This window comes from Gracilinanus agilis, chromosome 1 (genome assembly GCF_016433145.1).
Source record: "Gracilinanus agilis isolate LMUSP501 chromosome 1, AgileGrace, whole genome shotgun sequence".
NCBI classification, from domain to species: domain Eukaryota; kingdom Metazoa; phylum Chordata; class Mammalia; order Didelphimorphia; family Didelphidae; genus Gracilinanus; species Gracilinanus agilis.
Window position 1 is genome coordinate 271,405,133 of NC_058130.1, and position 17,875 is coordinate 271,423,007.

At 37.3% G+C, this 17,875-nt stretch overlaps 1 protein-coding gene across 1 annotated transcript in view; it reads left to right on the forward strand.

Annotated features, from left to right (window-relative positions):
• MYO15A (myosin XVA) overlaps positions 1-17,875 on the forward strand; it is a 145,247-nt gene that overhangs the window by 16,677 nt on the left and 110,695 nt on the right. Inside the window, 2 exon segments of the mRNA XM_044679943.1 lie at positions 2,872-2,946; positions 4,114-4,210. Coding sequence (XP_044535878.1) covers positions 2,872-2,946; positions 4,114-4,210 — 172 coding nt within the window.

The window sequence follows — 17,875 nt, forward strand, 5'->3', positions numbered from 1 at the left end:
TTTGCCACATCCCCTCCAGCATTCATTACTCTCCCCTTCTTTCATTTTAGCCAATCTGCTAGGTGTGAGGTGATACCTCAGAGTTGTTTTGATTTGCATTTCTCTAATTATTAGAGATTTGGAACACTTTCTCATGTGCTTATTGATACTTTTGATTTCTTTACCTGAAAATTGCCTATTCATGTCTCTTGCCCATTTATCAATTGGGGAATGGCTATTATCCAAGTTTTGTTAAAAGGAAAGGTATGGGGGCAGCTAGGTGGCTCAGTGGATTGAGAGTCAGGTCTGAAGATGGGAGGGCCTGGGTTCAAATATAGCCTCAGACACTTCCTAGGTGTGTGACCCTGGACAAGTCGCTTAATCCCTGTTGCCTAGCCCTTACCACTTTTTTGCCTTGGGACCAATATATATAGTGTTGATTCTAAGAGGGAAGGGAAGGGGAAAAGAAAGAGAAAGAGAAAGAAAGAAAGAAAGAAAGAAAGAAAGAAAGAAAGAAAGAAAGAAAGAAAGAAAGAAAGAAAGAAAGAAAGNAAAGGAAAGAAAGGAAGGAAGGAAGGAAGGAAGGAAGGAAGGAAGGAAGGAAGGAAGGAAGAAAAGGAAAGAAGGAAGGAAGGGGAAAGGAGAAAGGAAAGGAGAGGAGAGGAGAGGGAAAGGAAAGGAAAAAGGAAAAAAGAGAGAAAAGGTATTCTTTGAAATTCCTAAGGACAAAGAAAATGCAAAAAAGCAGCAAATTGGATACTCTCTGACCCAGAACCCAGACACTTAAATACACAGTAATTACAAGAATTGTTTGGAGCCCTGATGTAGGAATTAATACAGAATATGAAAAATAAGTTCTCTCACTATTCTATAATTATGAATTACTGCTGCTATTAACAACAGCAATAACAATAAAGGCTCTTGCTGGGCAGTAGACACAGCTCTGTTCAAAGGATTCTAGGGTCTTTGTAGTTGGAAAGGACCTCAGAGCCCATTTAGTCCAACCTTCTTATTTTATAAATGAGGAAAGTGACTTGCCTTAGGATGAATGGATGAGTTTCAGAGGTAAATTTTATTCTCAGGTCCTCTGACCTGAGCTCTTTCCTTAAAGGAATCTTTGGGGAGGCAAGGGAAGAGAGAATTAAGAGAGAAAAATCTGGTAGAACGTAGGTGCTGTATAGTCTAATGCTGAATCTATATAGGAAGCCAAAAGGACCAGCACCTGAAAGGGAGAGGTAATGCCAACACAGAGGGCCAAGGAGAAAAGAAGAAAGCCAGGAGTGGACATTGGATCATGTGGTCACTGTGATATAGGTCAAATGGCTGGAGAGGAGTTCCTTGGAAGCAATACTCTGGGATGGAGAAATTGCAAGTGCAACTGAATTTAAAAGGCCTGCCCAGGCTCCTGAAACCATTGTTCTGTTGGTTTTTTTTAACCCTTATCTTCTGTCTTAAAATCAATACTAAATATTAGTTCCAAGGAAGAAGAGTGATAAGGGGTTCAAGTGACTTGTCCAGGGTCACATAGCTAGGAAGTTTCTGAGTCACATTTGAACCCAGCACCTCTCCTCTCCAGGCCTGGCTCTCTAAGCACTGAGCCACCTAGGTGCCTCACTTCTCTTTCTCTGGTCCTTAAAGTCCTAAAAGGGCATGGCATCTGTGCAGGTCCTGATAAAAGCAGTCACTGACTCAGTTTCAACCCCTTTAGGGCGGGGATGAAAATTTCTTTTTGTGTCATGCTGAATGCAGAGTAAATCTGGTCATTGCTGTCAACTCTCTGTTTGACCAGGTCATCTAAGAGCCCTAGAAACAAGAGAAAATAGACTGAAATTAGAGCCAGAGAAATCAATTAGGTATGGAAAAAGGACTTTCTAAGTTGTCCCCTTGGGCCTCAGGAGGTCACTCTAACCCAGATGGCAATCAGACACTTTGGGGAAAGAGGGAACAGCTGTGGCTTGAGCATCTAAGCCCTGTGGTTGGGTAAATGTGGTCCCTTGGAGCCCAATTTGAAGTGGCTAAGAGGAGAATCTTCCTCTTCTTCCTCAAATCAGGTCCCCATGACCTTTTTAAAACAAAAAAAAAATTTAATGTAGAAACCATTTTTAATGATTGTTATCATCTGACATTTTGTGATTCAGATTCTTTCTCTTCCTCCGTCTCCTCCCAAGGCATTAAAATCCAATATAGGTTTTAGCAGTGCTTTCACACAATACATATTTCCATATTCCTTCTGCTGTGAAAGTAGATGCATATTGCATCCGCAAGAAAAAAACTCATGAAGGAAATAAAATGAAAAATGTCCTGGGGCAGCTGGGTAGCTCAGTGGAGTGAGAGTCAGGCCTAGAGACAGGAGGTCCTAGGTTCAAACCTGGCCTCAGCCACTTCCCAGCTGTGTGACCCTGGGCAAGTCACTTGACCCCCATTGCCCACCCTTACCAATCTTCCACCTATGAGACAATACACCGAAGTACAAGGGTTTTAAAAAAAATGTCCTGCTTGATCTACAATTGGACTCCTACAGTTCCTTCTTTGGCTATGGAAGGCCTTTTTCACCTGAGTCCTTGGGGTTATCTTGGAACCTTGCATTGCTAATAATAGGTTAGTCATTTCCAAATGATCATTGGGGTGCCCATGGCCTTGAGGGAAAGGATATTTACTCCCAGGAAGCTCCTTAGGGAGAGAGGAGACCTCCATATTCTTGAGATTGTTACAATTCATAGAAGCAGAAAGTGCAGAAGTCTTCCTTTCCCCTTGTTCTCTTGTCCTATACTCCCACTCCCTTACCTTTGGAGATCCACCAGGAATTCCCATCCTGCATAATCCTTGCCCTTGGAATTGGTCAGAATTCATCGTTCCAAGAGTGGTAAAGTGAACATGATTTGTCCTTTGCAGGCATCTCTTTGCAATTGCGAATCTTGCGTACACCAAAATGCTGGATGCTAATCATAACCAGTGTATCATCATCAGGTAAGAGGAAGAACCCCAGCAAAGGAGAGAAGCAGGTGATGGGAGTGTTCACCAAGTCCACTTCCTATTTTTGAGCTTCCAGGTGGGCCAATCATTTATCTAGTTTATAAAGAAAGTCCAATATAGGTTTCTGACTTTGTCTCCAAATTACTATATGACCCTGAACCTGCCGTTCAGTGTCTCTACTTGTCAAAAGGGACACCTCCCACATAACTTCCCATTTCCTCTGATCTTCTTCTCCTTTTTTTTTAAACCCTTACCTTCTGTCTTAGAACTATATTGATTCTAAGACAGAAGAGCAGTAAGGGCTAGGCAATGGGGGTTAAGTTAAGGACTGGCCTAGGGTCACACGGCTAAGGAAGTATCTGAAGTCATATTTGAACCCAGGACTTCCTATTTCTAAGGTTGGGTCTCTAACCTCTGAACCACCTATCTGTACCCTGCTCCCCCCAATGCCCTTCTTGCTTCACAGAGTGTAGCTATGACTGAGGTTGAATGATTCCAAAACTGGGATTCCTGAGAGAAAAATATAATACCTAAAAACCCACCAGCTCCTGTAAATGTCACATAAGCCAAAAGATTTTACTTGTTTGAACAAGCGAAACAATCATATTGCTTTGAGCACTGCTCCAATTCTATGTGACAATTTTACATCTTTAAAGGTTTAAAGGGAACAATGGATCAAACTGTGGAAAATGTCAAGATTATGATGACATTTTGTGGTTTCTAAATTTATTTTCTCATGTTGCAATATCTTTAAAAGTTAGTGATAATAACTAAGATTTATATAGCACATACTATATGGCAGGCACTGTGCACTTTACAATTATCTCATTTGATCCTCCCAACAACCCTGGGAGGGAGGTGCTAATGTTATCCCCATTTTGCAGATGAGGAAACTGAGGCAAATAAGTTAAATGATTCACCCAGGATTACCCAGCTAAGTGTTTGAGATCAGATTTGCACTCATGTCCTCTCAACTCTAAGTCTAGTGCCAAAAGTGCTGTAATTTCATAAGAACATGCTTGTCATCTAGGTTCTAGATTGTTAAGTTTGCTTCAAAATGGAGTCAGTCTTCTTCCTCTTCATTAGAAATGAGGCAGCTTCCAGCCCTGGCCTTCTGATTCCCTTCTCTACTTAGGCTTCCTTTCTCTCTCTTTGATTTAGTGGGGAAAGCGGTTCAGGAAAGACTGAGGCCACAAAGCTGATCTTACGCTACCTGGCCACCATGAACCAGAAGAGGGACATCATGCCACAGGTAAGGGCATCCTCCAGCCTGCCCTGGTCCCATCACAGTGGGCATGACTTGCTGGAAAATCTGTGGATCCTCCTGCCTGGAGGGCTCTGGAAACAAAAGAACTTGGCACCCAAAAGTTTAGAATCTTTTAAGGTTGGTGAAGAGAACTCTACTTTGGGATTGGAAGTCAGAAGACCTAGGATCTAGTCCCAGCTCTGCAACCTATTTCAGAACCATAGATTTCTAGGGAGGAGGGACCTTTGAGGTCCTCCTTTCTCTCCTTTTTTTTTTTTTTGTTCAAACCTATAGATGAGAGAAACTCCTAATAAGGAAATGTCCTTTACCAATGCAAATCCTTAACTTTCTGTACCTTCTCTTTTAGTATCATTTCTTAGGCTAGATAATAAGGGTTAAGTAACTTGCCCAAGGTCATAGAACTAGGAAGTGTCTGAAACCAGATTTGAACCGAGGTCCTCCTGATTCCAGATCTGGAACTCTATCTACTAGCTACCCCTGCAACTTAGTCTTTTTTTTGCCTACTTTATTTTTATTGTTGTTGAAATTTTTTTCAATTATATGTAGAAATCGTTTTTGACAACTGTTTTCTGACACTTTATGATTCAGAGTCTCTCCCTCCCTTTCCCACCCTCCCCAAAGTGACAAATAGTCTGATTTTTATATCAGTGCTCTCGTGCAAAACATATGTCCATATTCCCTATATCATGATTGAAGACAGATCACATATACAATAAAAAAAAACTCATGAAGGAAATAAAGTGAAGGATGGACTACAACTTAGTCCTAAAGCTGCCTAGGATCACTGAGAAGTTGAATGACTTTACCAAGAGTCAGTCACACAGTCAATATGTATTGGAGGTGAGATTTGAACCCAGAACCTTTGACTCCCAACCCCTCTCCACTGTGCCACCAGCCCTCATCTGTTAAGTGGTAGACATGTTGCTGCCCTGCCTATTTCATAAATCTGTAGTGAAATTCTGAAAAGATCATAAATATTTTATATTATATTAATTATATTATGTTATACATAATGGTCCTATCATGTATATAACACTATATATGCCTAGCAGTTGTGTAGATATAGAAGGTGCTTGGCTGGTGAGCAGTTAGTTACTCTCTTTTGCCTGCCCTATGTGGGATATCACTCTTTCCTTGCTTTTACAGCCAAGTTAGGTTCATCAGTTTTCACTCTAGTCAATGTCCTCAGCCACAAGGGGTGGAGGATGGGGAGGAGATGATGGCTTTTCTTCTGAACCTGCTTGGGAAGAACAATGGGAATCTGAGGTACCTTAGCCACTTGCCTAAGAAGGGCTACTTGTCCCCGCACCACCAACTGCTGCCTCCCGCCTCAGGGAATCCAGGTCTTCCCGTTTCCTACTTTGGGGAGGCTACAGACATGTGAATCAACATAAATCATTTGTTCATCTTGAGGCCAACATTAGTTGTTCCAGCAATCTGGCAAAGAATCTTTCTACTGTATTATAGTAGCAAATCTACTATTTCTCAAGATAGAAAAATATTCAGGGATTCACTGATAAGTACTGCTGCCAATTATACTTATCAACTTGGAGACATTTGAATTCTGGATTATTACGTGCTCAGAGCATGACTCTTTGGTACCCAAAAACCAGTGGACCCTGAAAAACATTTTCAGCAACCTTATATCATCTGATTACATCAGCAGGATGGGTACAGCTGAAATTTTACTGGCAAAGAGAAAGGTAAAGATTTACACATCAACGAATTGATAGCAGAAGAGTTACATCAGATAAAATAACAAATTGATCCATAAACATCAGACCTAAAGCTGATACATCAAGCTGGAATTTGACAAACCTGTTGAGCAGAAATTAACCAAAGAGCACTAGGGCTGTAGTTGATATCTCAGCTTAAGTTAAAAGGGATAATAAAACTGAGATAGGAATTTTTCTATCCCTAACTTGTTAATTAGCTGGACTAAAGTTTGATGCTTCAGGTAAATTCTACAAGCTCCAGTCAGCGGTGTGACTAATGGTCCTAAGGAAATGGTAGACACAAAACCAATAATGGAAAATGGAAAAATTTCTCACCATACTGTAGTCCTGTATGTTTTTACCATCTATGGACTCTTTCAGCTGCATTTACCCCAAGGACACATATCCAAATTAGTAATTCAACACATGACCGTATCAGAATTACTTAAAGTAATTTGAGAAGACCTTCTCAAAATAACAGTCAAACAGAAAACAAAGTAAACTTTTTTTAAAAAACCCTTACATTCCTGTCTTTAAATCTGAACTATGCATTGATCCCAAGGCAGAAGAATGTTAAGGTCTAGGTAGTGGGGAGTTAAGGGACTAGCCCAGGGGCACACAGTTAAAAAGTGACTGAGGGCAAATTTGAATCCCCAAATCTTCCATCTCTAGCCCTGGTTCTCAGTCCACCGAACCGTCTAACTGTCCCCACAAAACAAACTCTTAAGAAACAAAGATTCAACACTCTCTGTAGAGGGAAGGAATTAAAAAACAAAGTGACAAGAAAAAACAGAGAAGTATAATTTTTATCTCAATAGCAGTAATGGATAGAACACTTTACACCTCTGTGACTTTCACATTACTTGGATACATAGACCTTGTCCTAGTATTCCAGCTTTTTCTCCTTTATCAGCTCACTTATGCTTGTAGTGGTAGCCACAACAATGGTGGCCCAGGATGACTCTTGCCCTTTTCCTTATGACCTGTCTCCAATCATCTCTCTTTTTAAATTTCAAAAAAAATGTTTTTAATAGAATTTATTTACAAGCGTCTCATTCCCTCTCCCCACTACGCTTGCATCATAGCAGGCCAGGAAACAGATACATGTATATAAATTATGTCTTTCATGTTTCCATTTTTCAGTTTATTCTCTGGAGGTAACATTCACAATGTATTCTTTTTTTTAACCCTTACCTTTCATCTTAGAGTTAATACTATGTTGTTGGTTTAAAGACAGAAAAGTGGTAAAGGCTACACAATGGTAGTTAAGTGACTTGTCCAGGATTTCAAAACTAGGAAGTGTCTGAAATTTTAACCCAGGACCTCCCATCTCTAGGACTGGGTCTCAGTCCACTGAGGTACCAGGCTACCTAGCTGCCCCCAATTATTCTTCAAGTATTAAATCTATAGCTGTGTATAAGGTCCTCCTCATTTCACTATTCATTATCCTGTGTAGTTCTTTCCAATATGTTTTTTTTTTTAATTAGCCTGCTCATCATTTCTTATGGTGCAGTAGGATTCCATCACAGTCTTTTACCACTATTGTTCTGCCATTCCCCAAATGATGGGCTCCTTCCTGTTTCCAGTTCTTTGCCACTGCAAAGAGAGCTGTTATCAATATTTTAGAAGTCCAATCCTCTTTCTCAACATCTGACATAGCTGTCTCTCATTCAACTTGTTCTCCCCCTCATCCTTCCTCCGACCAAGTTCTCCAGGGGTTCAAGTAGATATGAACACTGGGGAATTCTTGTTTGCCAAGGACCTGTCATATATGAACATGAAGATACTATCATCATTGCCCAGATGAAAGAAGAAATCTCCTGACCTGGCAGTGGGAACCCCGCTGCTTAGGGTTCTATAGACTAATCTGCCCTTTGTGCCTTTCCAAGAGAGAAGGAGTTGCTAAAGTGGATCCCAAAGTTACTCATCATTTTCCTTTGTCTCTTCACATGCTGGGCCCCAGCTCCATCAGCATTGCCTAGAATAGTTCATAATTTCCTCCACTCTATAGTAATCCAATCAACAGGGAAGGGAAAAGGCAGGAGGCTGTGGGTTTTATTGATTAAGAGACCCAGAGATGCTCTTTAGGTGTCAGAGTCAGATACTTAAAAACAGATATTGATTATTGTGCTTCTGTGTCCTAGAGAGAGTAGAGTCAAGAGAAAGGGGAGGAGGGAATATGGCAGTATTCCTTGACTTTTGTGAAGCTTACAATCTAGTTGGATAGACATACTCATACTCATGAAAAGATAACACACACTAGCTGATAATGGGTGATCAGGCTATAAGGATTAGTCTAGTCCAGTGATTCCCAAAGTGGGCGCTACCACCCCCTGGTGGGTGCTGCAGCGATCCAGGGAGGACGGTGATGGCCACAGGTGCATTTATCTTTCCTATTAATTGCTATTAAAATTTTCAAAAATTAACTTTCACGGGGCTAAGTAATATTTTTTCTGGAAAGGGGGTGGTAAGGCCAGAAAAGTTTGGGAACCACTGGTGTAGTCAAACAACCCCAAAATATAGGCTCAGTACTTAAGATGAGCCCAGCCCAGGAAAGCTATAACCAATATATATTCTTATATATTTAAGAAATAATTGTCCAATTGGAGACGTATAAGGAAAAGGAGTGTTCAGAAGGGAAGACATAAGGGACACAGGCTAATGGAAAGAAATTGTAAAAATCATCTCTTTCAACTCTCATTTGACAAAAGCAGGTCATTAAATCCTTCACAAAAAGAAGGAAAGTGTTCTTCAGTTTCGGCAGTCTGATACTGTCAATAACCAGAGTTTCATGAGAATCTTATTGATTCTCCATATTGACTTTATTTTCATTGTTGTAGTTAACTGTGTTTACTATTTATTTTGAGTTTATTGATTATTATCCTGAGTTTATTTGCTCTGCTTTATTCATTCTGCATCATTTCATACAAGCCTTGCCATCTTTCTGAATTCTTCATATTTGCTATTCATTCTGGTACAGTAAAATTGCACAAATCCATATATAATTATTTGTTTAGCCATTTCCCACTGGGCAGTTATTTTGTTTCCAGCTTTTTCTTAGCACAAATCATGTAGCTAGGTGGTACCAGGGATAAAGTGAGGGTGGGGTTGAAGTTGGGAAGAACTAAGTTCAAATCCAGTCTCAGAAATTTAATAGCTGTAAATTTATTTAATCTTTGACTTCCTCAGTTTTCTCAACTGTAAAATGGAGCAGCTAGGTAGAAGAGTGGGTAAAAAGCACCAGGTCTGGAGTCAGAAACTCTTGAGTTCCTATCCAACCTCAGGCATTTATTAACTATGTGATTCCAGGCAAGCCACTTAACCTCCTCATTTGCCTCAGTTTCCTTCATCTGTCAAATGAGCAGGAGAAGGAAATGGCATACATTCCAGTATCTTTGCCAGTGAAACCCTAAATGGAGGCACAATGAGTTGGATATAACTGAAAGGACTGAACAACAATAAAATGGAGATAATAATAGCACCTTCCCCCCAGAGTTGTTGCAGAGATCAAATGAGATCATATTGGTAAAAAGCAATTACTTTGTACAGAACCTATACTAGATTCTACTTAAATGTTTATTCTCTTCCCTTATCCTGTTCTGAACACTTTTATGCACGTAGGGTATCTGTAAATAACCTTATTGGGACAAAGTCCCAACGATGGAATTTCTGGGTTAAAGGATAAAAGCGATTTGATAATATTTCCTGCATAATTCCAAATGCTTTTACAGAGTTTTGAGCTAATTTGTAGTTTCACCAGCAGCTAAATTAGCCTGTTTTGCGAAGATTGAGTTTGGGATGCTCACAGGACATCCCATTTGACAGGTCCAAAGGGCAATTGGTGATGCAAGACCAGGTTCTCTCACAAAAGAGCCTAGGACTAGATATACAGATCTCAGAGTTGGTAGTCCAGAGATGATCAATGAACCTCTAAGAGCTCATGAGATCACCAAGTATTCCTCCAAAAAATGAGTTTTCCCACCTTTTAGCATCTTCACAAAAGTTGATCACCATTATCTGTATGTAATAGTAATAATTAATAATAATAACAGCTAGTATTTAAATAGTTCTAGTACATGTCTAGCAGGTATTGTGCTAAATACTTTACAAATATTATTTCAGAAAGTGCTATCATTATCCCCATTTAACAGTTGAGGAAAGAGAAACAAACAAAAGTTAAATGACTTGCCCAGGGTCATGCAGCTAGTAAGGGTCACTTAACCCCCATTGCCTAGCCCTTATCAATCTTCTGCCTTAGAACCAATACACAGTATTGATTCTAAGAGAGAAGGGAAGAATTTAAAAAATAAAATAAAATAAAAAAATAAAATGATTCATATCATTTATTAGAAAATATTCCTATCTTATATGTTTATACTAATTCCCTATAAAGTTTGGAAGTCAAGCTTTTGTCAGTTTTTTAATATAATTTTTGCCCACTTCATATATCTTCTTTAAAAATTTTTTAAACTAATTCATTAATTAGTTTGTTGACTACATTAAAAATTCTCAGGTAACTCCCTCCTTCTCTCCTCTCTTCCCATTAGAGAAGGCATCATTTGGCCCAAAGATATATGTCTATCTAAAACTATGTCTTGCTTGTTTCTCTTCATTGGTTCTTTCTCTGGAGGTGGACATACACAAGTCATTCTTCAAATGATATTTCTGTTACTGTATATAATGTTCTTTTAGTTTTGCTCATTTCATCCTTCATAATTTCACGTAGGTCTTTCCATGTTTTAAAAAAATTTACCAACTTGTCATTCCTTAGGGCACAGTAGTATTTCATGAAAATCATCTGCCACATCATATATCTTCTTCTGACTACCTGCATTGATTATATTTCTGCAAAAGTTTTTCTAATTTTATGTAGTATAACTAATTTTGATCTTTCAATATTTTTTCAAATCATATATTTTTCCCTTATCCATTATTAGGGATGGGGATTAGAACTCTGTTCATCGGTATAGGGAACTCCTAGGTGAAGAGATGCCAGCCACTAATACAAATTAGCACTTTTTCTGCAACTTATAGTCTTAGAGATTTGCCTTAAGCTCTAAAAAGTTAGAGGATTTGTTCAAGGTCATCTAGTATGTGTCAGAGGTAGGACTTGAACCCCCAGGTCTTTCTGGTTCTGACGCGGACCCTCTGTCCTCTATACCCTGCCTCTACTCTCTATTCTCTCATATTTAGGAAAGATATAACCTTCCATGTTCCTAGCACTTTGATAGTGCTATTTCTTATATTCACATACCAATTTGGAATGTTTTATTGCCTAAGGTATAAAATGCTGAAGTGCAACAAGGTGGTACAATGGATAGCACCAGATCTGGAGTCAAGAAAACTCCTCTTTCTAAGTTCATTTCTAGCCTCAGACACTTACTTGCTTTGGGACCCTGAGAAAGTCACTTCACTCTTTTGCCTCAGTTTCCTCATATGTAAAATGAGGGGGAGAAGAAATGGCAAACCACTCAAGTATGTTTTCCAAGAAAACCTCAAAAGGGGTGCATGAAGAGTCGAATGTGACTAAACAACAACAAAATATAATGTTGATCTAAATCTATTTTTGACAAAATGCTTGCAGGTTTTCCAGCCTAATAGTTTTCATTCTTGGGTTTCTCAAGCGCCTGCATGCTGAGCATTTTTGTTTTTATGTCCTCAATTATCTACTTTATTCTATTGACTTCTATATTTTATCTAAGACCAGACAGATTTGATAAATACTGCTTCGTAGTGTAGTTTTAGATCTAATAGCCCTAACTGAGATTACTACAACCTTTTTTTTCTTTATAGCTTTTATATTACTGACCGCTGACCTCTCTAAATGGAGTTTGTTATTATTTTTATCTAAATCTACAATGTATCTCTACAACAGAGCTATTGATAAGTGCTAAATCTGTAGAATAATAGGGGTGGTATAATCATTTTTACTGTATTGGTGTAGACATGATCTAGACATGAACATGTACTATATATTCAATTATTTAGGACTTCTTTTATTCCTGTGAAAATCATCTCATAGTCGTAATTTTACAAGTCCTAGGTATGTGTTGGCAGGTTAATTTTCAGAAAGTTAATGCATTTTGCTGTTATCTTAAATGGAATTTCTCTCCTCTCTTTTTCTGGGCTTTTTGGGGGGGGCAATTCATAGGCAAGCTGATGAATTTTGTGGATTTCTTTAATATTTTCCTACTGAGCTGATGCTATTAATTGCCTTTATTAATTTTTTTGTTGACTCTTTGGGTTCTTGAAATAAGCCATCATATCATCCTTGAATATGGGTAATTTAGCTTTCACTTTAGCTATGCTGATTTTTACAGTTTCTCTTTTCCTCTCTTAGCTACAGCCAGTATTTCTAGTGGTTTGACAGTGGAGGGTGAAGACATATTTGCTATACTCCAAGTTTTGTTGCAAAAAACTTCCACTGTTTCTTCATTATAAATAGTGCTAGCTATTAGTATTAGAGATTTAAATTTTTTCATTAATATTGGGTTATAGTTTTCATTCTCTGCTTTGTTATTATGTTGTTTATCATCAGGATGATATCTGTATCATGATAGGAAATGAACAACTTCTTTCTCAATTTTTTTTTCAGAAAGATTATAGAGCAAATGAATTGCCTTTTCTTTAAATGTTTTCTAGAGTGGTGGATTTGAAGAGAAAGGTAATGAGTTTTATTTTGGGTGTGTCAAGTTTGAGGTGCCTACTGGACATCTAGTTTGAGGTAGTTCATGGTGTGGGACTGGAGCTCAGGAGAGAGACTAGAAATGTGTATTTTAGACTGGGAATCATCTGCATAGAGATGATAATTGAACTGATGGGAAATGATGAGGTCATTAAGTGACAGAGTATAGAAGGAAAAGAGAAGATGGCCCAAGATAGAGAATTCCTGGGAGTTTTCATTTTGAAATGATCAACGGAGCCTTCTTATTTTGCTTTTGTCCTCTGGTTTCAATAGATCAGGCAATTTTTGTTTACAATTCCTTGAAATATGGTTATCTAAGTGGTTTGGTTTGGTTTAGTTTTGGTTATGGTTTTCATGTAACCCAATGATTCTTTTTTTTAATAACATTTTATTTATTTCATTAAATATTTCCCAATTGCATGTTAAACAATTTTTTAAATCATTGAACATTTTTAAATTTTGATTTTTTTCAATTACCTGTAAAAACAACTTTTAACTTTTTTAAAAATAATTTTGAGGGGGCAGCTGGGTAGCTCAGTGGATTGAGAGCCAGGCCTAGAGACAGGAGGTCCTAGGTTCAAACCCGGCCTCAGACACTTCCCAGCTGTGTGACCCTGGGCAAGTCACTTGACCCCCATTGCCTACCCTTACCACTCTTCTGCCTTGGAACCAATACACAGTATTGACTCTAAGATGGAAGGTAAGGGTTAAAAAAAATAATAATAATAATAATAATTTTGAGTTCAAATTCTCTCCCACCTTCCCTCCCCTGTCTCCTTCCCTGCAAAATCTAGGAATTTGATAAAAGTTAAAATGTGCAGTCATGAAAAATATATGTCCATGTTAGTCATGTGAAAGAAAACAGAAACAAAAAAAAGTGAAAAAACAGTATAGTTGCATCTACATTCAGATTCCATCAGTTCTTTCTCTGGAGGTGGGGTAGCATTCTTTGTCATAAGTCCAGAATTGTCTTGGATCTTTGTATTGCTGAGAATATCTAAGTCATTCACAGTTAAACATCATAGAATATTGCAGTTACTCTGTACGCTGTTCTGGTTTTGTTCACTTCATTTAGCATCCATTCACATAAGTCTTCCAAGTCTGATTTCTGAAATCATCCTGCTTGTCATTTCTTGTAGCATAATATTATTCCATCACAATCATATAACATAACTTGTCAAACCATTCCCCAGTTGATAGGCATCACCTCAATTTCCAATTATTTGCCTTCACAAAAAGAGTTACTTTAAATATTTTTGTTCACATAGGTCCTTTTCCTTTTTTTTTTAAATCTCTTTGGGATACAGACTTAGTAGTGATATTGCTAGATCAAAGAGTATGTACAATTTTATAGTTCTTAGGGCATGGTTCCTAATTGCTCTACAGAACAGTTGGATCAGTTCACAACTCTACCAACAGTACGTTGTTGTACTAATTTTTCCACATCTCTTCCAACATATATTATGTTCCCTTTCTGTCATATTGGCCCGGTATGAGATGGTACCTCAGAGTTGGTTTAATTTTCATTTCCCTAATCAATAATAATTTAGAGCATTTTATATATAATATAAATATTGTAATATAAATAAATATAAATATAAGTATTTTATATTTAGCTATAGCTAGCTCTGATTTCTTCATCTGAAAACTATCTGTTCATATCCTTTGACCATTTATCAATTGGAGAATGACTTATGATCTTATAAGTTTGACTCATTTCTACATGTATTTAAAAGATGCAGCCTTTATCCAAGAAACTTGATGCAAAAAATGTTTCCCAGTTTTATGATTTCCTTCTAATTTTGGTTGTTTTGGTTTTGTTTATACAAAACCTTTTTAATTTAATGCAATCAAAATTATCCATTTTATATCCCATAATGTTCTCTCTTATTTGGGTAATAAATTCTTCACTTATTCATACATCTGACAGGTAAACTATTACATACTTCCCTAATTTGCTTATGGTGTCACCCTTTATGTCTAAATCATGTACTTACTTTGATTTTATATTGGTATAGGGTAGGAGATGTTGGAATATACCTAGTTTCTGCCATACTGCTTTCCAGTTTTCCCAACACTTTTTACCAAATAGTGAGTTCTTGTCCCAAAAGTTTAGACCTTTGGGTTTATCAAACATAAGATTATTATGTTCATTTCTTACTATGTATTGTATACTTAATCAGTTTTACTGATCTACCACTATTTCTTAGCCAGTGCTAGATTGTTTTGATGATTACCACTTTGTAATATAGTTTGAAATCTGGTACTGCTAGGCTACCTTCCTTCACATTTTTTTCCATTAATTTCCCTTTATATTCTTGACCTTTTACTCTTCCAGATGAATTTTATTATTTTTTCTAGTTCTATAAAATAATTTTTGGTAGTTTGATTGGTATGTCACTGAAAAAGTAAATTAATTTAGGTAGAAGTGTCCTTTTATTATATTGGCTCAGTCTATCCATGAGCAATTAATATTTTTCCAATTGTTTAAATCTAACTTCATTTGTGTAAAAAGTGTTTTGTAATTGTATTCATATAATTCCTGGGTTTATCTTGGGATGTAGACTCTCAAGTATTTTATATTCTCTGTAGTTATTTTATTTATTTATTTATTTTTGAAAGTAATATATAGATTTTATTATGTATTTTTCTTTTTTTATTATCATGCAAAACACAACTCTGTATTGGTTATTGTTGTAAGAACAAATTCATACATAGTTTAAACCCCAAAATAAAACCATAAATGCACTAATGTGAAACATGACTCCAACAGTTCTTTTCTGGGGGTAGGTAGCATTCTCTCTTGTAAGTCTTTCAGGGTTATTCCAGATCAGTGCATTGCTGAAAGTAGCCAACTTTTCACAGTTGATCATCATACAATATTGCTGTTATTTCGTACAATGTTCTCCAAGTTCTGCTTATCTCTGCATCAATTCATGTAGATCTTTCCAGCTTTTTCTGAAATAATCATACTTATCATTTCTTACATCATAATAGTATTCCATTACCATTTACAGTTATTTTAAATGGAATTTCTCTTTCTATCATTTCCTGCTGGATTTTGTTGGTAATATATAAAAATGCTTTTTTTTTTTTGCTGGTTTACTTTATTTCCTGCAACTTTCATGATAGTTTTGTTTTCTTATTGCCTATTCTAATTCCCTCAATTTCTTTTTCTTCTCTTATTTCTATAGCTAGCATAATATAATATTGAATAATATTATGATAATAATTATTACCTTTTAAATTGATATTAATATTAATAATATTGTGACAATAGTAATGACAATATAGTCCAAAGATTTAAAACTTTTTTCTCCTTGATTTATTTTCTAAGTTAGGTTTGTTTGTTTTTTTACAGTATATGCTTCATATCCTTTTTTTCTGTCCCTCCTGCCTCCAATTTTTTAATCTTGTTTTAATATCATTGCTTTCTGGTTGGTCCGTTGCAATTTTCAGAGAGTCCCTCCTTATTCTTTCCTCTGTAGCTCTCATTCTATTTAATATTGCATTTAGTACTTCTTATTTCATCTCTTCTAGGTACTTTTTAACAGTCATTCTTTTCTCTAAGGCTTTACTTGAACTTGGTAGTTATTCTATACTTTTGTAACACTCTTCTTTATTTGCTTGTTTGTTTTATCTTTCTTTCTGTTTGCCCATTTCTCCAGCCTCCAGTTGTGCTAGGGTCAGACTCAGTTGTCTCCTATACATTTGAATATGTGAACTAGCAGCATGTTGGAGGAAATTTAAACCTGCTCAGGAAAGTCACTTGTTAAATTTTCATTGTGATCATTCACACCTCTCGTGACTCTTCTCTGGTTTTGGCTTTGGGCAACTTCTGTCTCCTTTCCCTTGTTGTTGTTCAGTCAGGTTCTCTTTGTGACCCTATTTGGCAAAGATACTAGGATACTTTGCCATTTCCTTCTCCCGCTCATTTGGCAGATGAGGAAACTGAGGAAAACAGGGTTATGCAACTTGCCCAGGGTCATACAGGTAGGAAGTATCTGAGGCCAGATTTGAACTCAGGTTTCTTGGCTCTAGGCTGGACTCTCTATCCACTAAGCCGTTTCTGCTGTCTTGAGTTCTAGTCTAGCTCACTGTCCTGCTCTGGCTCAGGCACAGGTTCAGATCCAAGTCTATGCTGACCCAGTCCTGGTCTATCTCTGCTTCATATACCATGGCTTCTCTCTGCTCAGAACCTCTCCAAGTTTCTAGCAAACTTCTTGTGTAGGTCTAGGCTGGAGAGACACTTATAGCTTATAATGGTTTCTCTTATTTTTCTTTATCATTGTTTCTCCTGGTATGATTTTAGAAGTCTTTTGGGTAGACTTATGGAGGATCTGAGGTTGGGTCTAACATACCATCATTTTAGCCAGAAGTCCTAATCCTTCACATCTTTTGTTAAGTCTTCTAAATGTTCTCATTATTCATTCAATCATTCTGGCCTCTTTTCTAAGGTCCTAGTGGTACCTGTTGAAAACATCAAAGGTTTTCTTCACTGTATTTCAAGTTTATTTTGTTTATTATTAATATTTAAAATTAGATTTATTTTCTAAAATTAATCATTTGTTTTCTTATTTCCTCAATCTCTGGGTTGTTCCCCTCTTTATCTTCCTTTTGTGGATTTATTTCCATCTCTTTCAGTTGTTAAATTATTAAGTGCGTGTTTAATGTTTGGTGGGTTGGTTTGTTCCATTCCTTTTTAGCTGTTTTAAAGTGGGGAGAAAGCCTGTGTTTACAGAAACTCTCCTTTTGTTTGCTTGCTGGAATCTTTTCTTTTCTACTTCAGATAGCATTAGAGCAGGCATACATAATGCTGTTGGGTTCTATTCTCATCTGTGTCTGAATCTTTTCTCTTGCCCAATCCCTGAAGCTCGATGAATTCAAGAATGTCTATTTGCTGTGAGGTGGAAGAAACTGGGTGATTTTTTTCCTGAGAGAGTATTCTCTACTAGGGGGAAAGCTGGTGAAGGCTCTTAATGGTTCTCCCTGTTGATATCCATGCTTGTCCTCTGTCCCTGTAGCCTTCATTGAGGTCATGTGGAGCCTGGCAGGCAGAGAACAAAACATAAAAAGCAAAAGCTATATCTTATACTTCTTTGTACCCCTTTATCTGGCACCATGCCCCTTAATAAAGGTTTGGTGTTTTTGTCACTGCTGATGCTTCAGATGATAGATAAATAGACCTGAATTTTAGTCCTGCATCTTCTATTGATTCATGGTGAGAGCTTGTGTAAGTCATCTCCCCTCCCCCCC